Raw genomic sequence first — 5,842 nt, 5'->3', positions numbered from 1 at the left:
GGACGGGGCGGCCCCGCGGTCACTAGTGACACCTCACACCGTGTGTGTGTGTCCCCAGGCTCGGATAGCGGGGTGTGTGTGAGGCACCGGCCGCTACCCGGGGAGCGGGGAGGCTCGAGGGGCGGTTTTTGAGGTAAAGCTTGAGGCAGCGCCCGTGGTCAGGGGAGTCCTGGGCCCTCTCTCTGTGGTGTCCTCACCTTTTTTGCCTAAGTTTTCCACAAACGTGATTTCCGCAAAATGCGTTGTCACTTCGGGATGTCTCTCCCTCGCTCCTCTCCTTGGGGCATCTGTCCTTCATTTCAGTGGCCAGTCTGGCCCAAACTACCACACGGGATAAAGGAAAAACTAACAAAAGTCCATATGAAATGGTGCTTTTTAATTGTTCGCTCCTCTCGTGTACAAATACATCCCAGCAGATCATAGGAACTTAAGTATGTATTTTGTTATCGGTTTTATCTAATGCTTCTAATGCTTGAGGGTGGCAGAGCCTTGGAAGAGGCTGCCCAGGGAGGTGGTGGAGTCTCCTTCTCTGGAGACATTCAAACCCATCTGGACACGTTCCTGTGGGCTCTGCTCTGGGTGGACCTGCTTTGGCAGGGGGTTGGACTAGATGATCTTCCAACCCCATATCGTTCTGTGATTCTAGCAAGGCAACTGTGAATAACTTTTTGATTTTTTGAGATGCAGTCCATGTCCTCCCTACCGATTTCTCACAGCTCTGTCCCCATGTGAAAGTGTGTATTTTTCTATCCATTCATTTTAAACTGTGTCTTTTTAACAGTAATGGCAAAATATAAGAAATGCCGGCGGAAAAGGGGAGCCAGAGCAAAATTTCTACGGGGAAAAAAAGGAGATGCTGCAAATCCAAACCGCCAGGGTTCCAGTTGTCATTCTCCACGGTAAGAGACTCAGCTGGACATTTTCCCTTTAGCTCAGTTTCTGGGTCTGCTGCTTGCTCATGGAACTGAGGAAACAGAATTGCATTTGGAGTTTCTACATCCTGGTACGGATGCTGTGGAATTGTTTAATCTTGTGTATCTTTTAGTACTGTGTCTATTGTTAACTTTAACATGCAGGAAAAGCAGTTTGGATAAAAACATATTGCAAATATGATTTCCTTCCCTCCTTTATTGAAATGTATCTTAGTCTTTCCTAGTCTCTCTGCTCATGTTTACACCGTTGTCACCTGCTCTTGCTGGTACTTGTCATTTCCAGATGATTGGTCACAGTTAACCTTTTTGAAGGCTGAAATTATAGATATAATTTTGACTGCATTCTGTGATGTTCTGTCCCAGGTCAGCAGGTGATCTTCCTCCAAACGCGTCACCTGCCCCAAGCCATCTGTCCTCACTCTGGTCATTAGCCTTGCCCAGCGTAAAAAATGTGGTAAAACCCTTTACAACAACAGCATCATTTTTGTATTGTTGGTGCCAGAACACGGTTGCACAGGTAAGTTTTCTACTTCTCTATTTTTGCCAATGTGTAAGGTTGTTCTTAGCACTCAGGTGCAGGATATGCAGTCAGATTTGAGAACTAAGCCATAAATTTACTTACATCTACTGAAATATCCAAAGTGTATTTTGTGTTTGCTGCTGAAGTATGAGAAGAGTGTGAAGGCCACCGTAGGCATTAAATGCATACATGAAATTGTAGGGGGGTTATTGCAATATCACAAGGATTTACAGTGGATTAAAGGTGCAGTCTTTCTTTCACAGCAGAAATGATTGTATGATTTTTATCAGGTCAAATGTGAATTATACTTTAGAATTTCTAGGTGAAGTTAAAGGTTTTTTTGGAGAAAGTCACTCCTTGGGTTTTTGCCAAGGAAATATTTGGTGAAATTTCATATCTTGACTACAATGAGAAGACCTTGCGATAGAACTTTCAATAGTAACCATAGCTCTGTCTCTGGAAACATAAATTGATGAAAACACTTATTTGGTTTCTTTTTATGCTTAGAGTTTTAAGGTAGTTAAAGACACCATATTTCCATCACAAATATATTTACGGGAGCTAAATACGTTCAGAGAGCAGCTGGAAAAGTTGGAAGCTGAGTTTTCCAGACTACAAGGAAGGCTCCAGGTGAGTTTCAGTCCCAGTGGGGCAGGGTAACGTCTGCTTGTGGGAGCGTGTAAGGAACCGTGGTCAGTGCGGATCAACTGAAATCTGAAGGGCTTCTCACTGGGCGGTGTTTCACCTCTTCTTTGCATTCAGCATTACTAAACTGCTGTTACTTCATACATAGAGGAAACTGGTTTGCTGGTGAGCCTCATGAGAGGCTCTTTTTATGTCTTTCTGGATCAACTGAAGCCAGAATCTCTCTTCTGTGAAATTCCATCCACTTTTGCCAGTGGATTTAATATTTTCTTATTTATTTATATTGTTTTCAGATGAATGGAATTGCAGCAGAAAATTCCCTTTGTCAAAGGTGTAATAAGCCAGCTCTGGGTGCTCCTGCACAAACACAGATGGACTCGCTGTCGTCAGTATCTGGGCCTCCTACAACGCAGCTGCAGCCTCTATCTGCACCACCCCCTCCTCCTCTTCCTCCGCCGCCGCCACCACCTCCACCACCACCACTGCCCCCACCAAAACTGCCTCCAGCACCTCTCCTCCTCAAACGGGGCAACGGTTCTAAAGCACTTTTGGTAGGAGCTAAACGTTCCTCTCTTTCTTGACTCATGGTGGGGTTCTTTGGGCATGGTTTGATCAGGAACGGGTGTCTTTTTGAATGCTCCATCACTTGATGATCCTGATTTCCCTTCCAACCACCTTTGTTTTCAGGCACCGCCGCTGAAGAAGGATGGGCCGATGCAGATCACTCTCAAAGATCTCCTGAACGTTAAATTGAAGAAGACAGACAGCAACCTGAGAACGGACAAGGTAAACCGGAGGAGGACACGTGGATAAATGGATGACGGCGTGTCGGGCAAACTCCACGCTGGAAGTGATGTATTTCCTGCAGCTTTTGAGATGATCCTGATTTCCCTTCCAACCACCTTTGTTTTCAGGCACCGCCACTGAAGAAGGATGGGCCGATGCAGATCACTCTCAAAGATCTCCTGAACGTTAAATTGAAGAAGACAGACAGCAACCTGAGAACGGACAAGGTAAACCGGAGGAGGACACGTGGATAAATGGATGACGGCGTGTCGGGCAAACTCCACGCTGGAAGTGATGTATTTCCTGCAGCTTTTGACTTAGCCCCTCATAGAATTTTTTTCAATAAATTAATTCTTCTCTTCCAAAAACCCAATGACCGGAGGAGGACACGTGGATAAATGGATGATGGTGTGTCGGGCAAACTCCACACTGGAAGTGATGTATTTCCTGCAGTTCTTCCCTTAGCCCCTCATAGAATTTTTTTCAATAAATTAATTCTTCTCTTCCAAAAACCCAATGATCAGTTTTAAGTAATCCTTCTAATTCTACGCCTGGGCGTTCAAAGTGAAGACCCTCATAGAATTTTTTTCAATAAATTAATTCTTCTCTTCCAAAAACCCAATGATCAGTTTTAAGTAATCCTTCTAATTCTATGCCTGGGCGTTCAAAGTGAAGAAATTGACTAACTCCAATCTCAGCCAGCGTGCAGGATAGTTCTCCTCATTTTGGATTAAAAACACGTAGCCTTACGCCTGTGTTACAGATTTTATGCTTTCTTTTGCCTTGCTGAAATCTCGTTTGTGGAAGTGTTTTGGTTTGGGGTTGTTTTTTTTAAAATAAATCTATTTTTGTCAAAGGCATGTTAAAATCTTAATGATTCCAAAAAGCATAAAAGCCATACACCACAGAAACCTTTTCAGAGTATAAATATTAAATAGAGTTAAGGTTAATGAGGCCCTTCTAACAGTTATTTGTGGTAACATTTCTTTTCTCACTTTAGGCAGAGTCACCAGCAAAGACACGCAGGGCATTAATTACAGTCTCGGATTTACAGAGTGTTATTCTGAGGCCTAAATCCAAACCATCAGTTTACGCTACAAACTCCTTAATGTAAGATATTTTTCTGTAATGTAAGATATTAGACTTTTTTTCTATTCTAAGCAGCAATTAACATTGTTTACAGAGTGGAAAATATTTTAACAATTTGCTTCTGAGGCCTAAATCCAAACCATCAGTTTATGCTGCAAACTCCTTAATGTAAGATATTTTACTGTAATGTAAGATATTAGATTTTTTTTTCTATTCTAAACAGCGATTAACATTGTTTACAGAATGGAAAATATTTTAACAATTTGTTTTGTTCTGTTAGTACCCCTCCTAAAAATCAGTTAGATCTTCGAAAACATCTGAAGAAAGTCAACATACAAAGGCAAGTTCCTTTCTATTCTCTTGCTTGGTTTTTTCCAGAAAACATAGGAAAAAAAAAAATGATAATTCCCCTTGTTTCCAATCTTTTCAGAAGCCCTGGTGGCACTCCACTAAATAGTAAAGAAAACATGGAATGTGGGACTGGGTTGACACCAATAATGACACAGGCACTACGGCGCAAATTTCAGGCAAGTTGGGATACCTCTCTTTGGAATGATAAACTTTAAAACCCATAGAATTTCATATTGATTTATTTTCCCTACAGTGCAGTGCCGTTGGGGTGTGTTACCTAAATCACAGTCTCTCCATAATTCTCCTCCAAAAGCCCCGAGTACCCCTAAATAAGGGCATTGGTTTTACTGATTCCCATTTTAATGGTAAGGAAACCACGGAAGGAAATGCCATTGCCCATCTCCCAGGTTGTTTGACAACGGTTGAGAAGAAAAGTTGCTTTTTTAATGGTTATTTTTGTGCCTGAATGTGATCTCTGACATCACAGCACCAGTTTGCAGGCCATCAAGATACAAGGGTTAATGATGTCTTTTATTTTTTGCTGTGTCTGTTTTCTTTGATGAATGTCAGTTAAGACATTCGTAATAATTACACTGTATTTTTTATCTCGGTCATAATTAGCACTGAGTTTGTCTTTTTCCTGTTTGGACAGATGGCTCACCCGAAGAGCCCCTCGCCAGCCCGGTTGAGCGCTGCAAACAGCTTTGATGAACAAAAGTAGGTTTACAGAACTATGTATTTTTCATTCGTGGTCGGGAAGAAGCCACTTAAATCCCATTTTTATCTCACTCAGGCATATGTATTTGTAAGCATATCTAGTGCATGCGAAAACGGGGCATTATGGAAACCCCCTTTGGAATTCTGCTTTTTAAAGGCAACGTCTTTTTAATGGCTCTGGTTGAAACTTCTCTGTTAATGGAAGAAAATCAATGCAATTTCCTGAATCTGCTGCTCTGTGGCTGCTGCTGAGACGGGGACTGTGTGTCCCACCACCGGTGCTCCCTGTAATATAAATATCTATTTGCTCAAAGTCAGTATTGTTTTTACATTTTCTTTTTTTTTTTAAAGAAGAAAAATCTCGATGGTAACCATAGAGGTTCAAGGAAAAGCAGCGGTTTATCACTTATGTTATTAGGGGGGGAAAAAAAGCTAGAGAGCTTTTTTTTTTCCTAATAAAAAAGTGAAAAGCTGCAAGTTTTCACAAACAGTAATTATGTGGTTTAATAAGGTATGAAGCGATTGCACTGTGTGCCGCGGGTGGCTGCTGTCGGGTCGCCTGTCGCGACAGGCGGCACCGAGGGGAGACCGACCGCCCTCCCGCCTTCAAAGCCGAGTTCACCGGCGGCGGGGAGGGGGGGGAAGGATCACGGCCCCTCCGTGTCTTGTCCCCTTGGTCGAGGGCTCCCGAAGCCCCGGTACCGGTAGCATCGCCGCCGCCTGCCCGCCCCGAGCCCTCCCCTCCGCCGGGCCGCGCATGCGCGGAGCCGGGCGCCGCCGGTGCTTCCGGGCGGGCGGAGCG

The 5,842-nt window shown here is 43.4% G+C and overlaps 1 protein-coding gene across 1 annotated transcript; it reads left to right on the top strand.

The window, feature by feature from the left end:
- The first annotated feature begins 783 nt into the window (after positions 1-783).
- On the top strand, positions 784-5,356 carry PRR11 (proline rich 11). The gene is made up of 10 exons (XM_014953096.1): positions 784-899; positions 1,296-1,449; positions 1,960-2,082; positions 2,391-2,648; positions 2,785-2,883; positions 3,884-3,993; positions 4,253-4,312; positions 4,403-4,499; positions 4,976-5,040; positions 5,117-5,356. The coding sequence occupies exons 1-10, from the start codon at positions 784-786 to the stop codon at positions 5,130-5,132; spliced, it is 1,098 nt and encodes a 365-aa protein (XP_014808582.1). The 3' UTR covers positions 5,133-5,356.
- The last annotated feature ends 486 nt before the right edge of the window (positions 5,357-5,842 follow it).

This window comes from Calidris pugnax, unplaced genomic scaffold (genome assembly GCF_001431845.1).
Source record: "Calidris pugnax isolate Ruff unplaced genomic scaffold, ASM143184v1 scaffold133, whole genome shotgun sequence".
Classification (NCBI taxonomy): domain Eukaryota; kingdom Metazoa; phylum Chordata; class Aves; order Charadriiformes; family Scolopacidae; genus Calidris; species Calidris pugnax.
The sequence above is the reverse complement of the archived record's forward strand: the minus strand, read 5'-3'. Positions and strand labels throughout refer to the sequence as shown.

What these genes read in the sequence shown, in the direction of transcription:
- PRR11 (XM_014953096.1), top strand. Translation starts at nt 784, where the DNA reads ATGGCAAAATATAAGAAATGCCGGCGGAAAAGGGGAGCCAGAGCAAAA. An exon ending in TACGCTACAAACTCCTTAAT is followed by an intron (nt 3,994 to 4,252) that starts GTAAGATATTTT and finishes TTGTTCTGTTAG; the next exon opens with TACCCCTCCTAAAAATCAGT. An exon ending in AAGAAAGTCAACATACAAAG is followed by an intron (nt 4,313 to 4,402) that starts GCAAGTTCCTTT and finishes CAATCTTTTCAG; the next exon opens with AAGCCCTGGTGGCACTCCAC.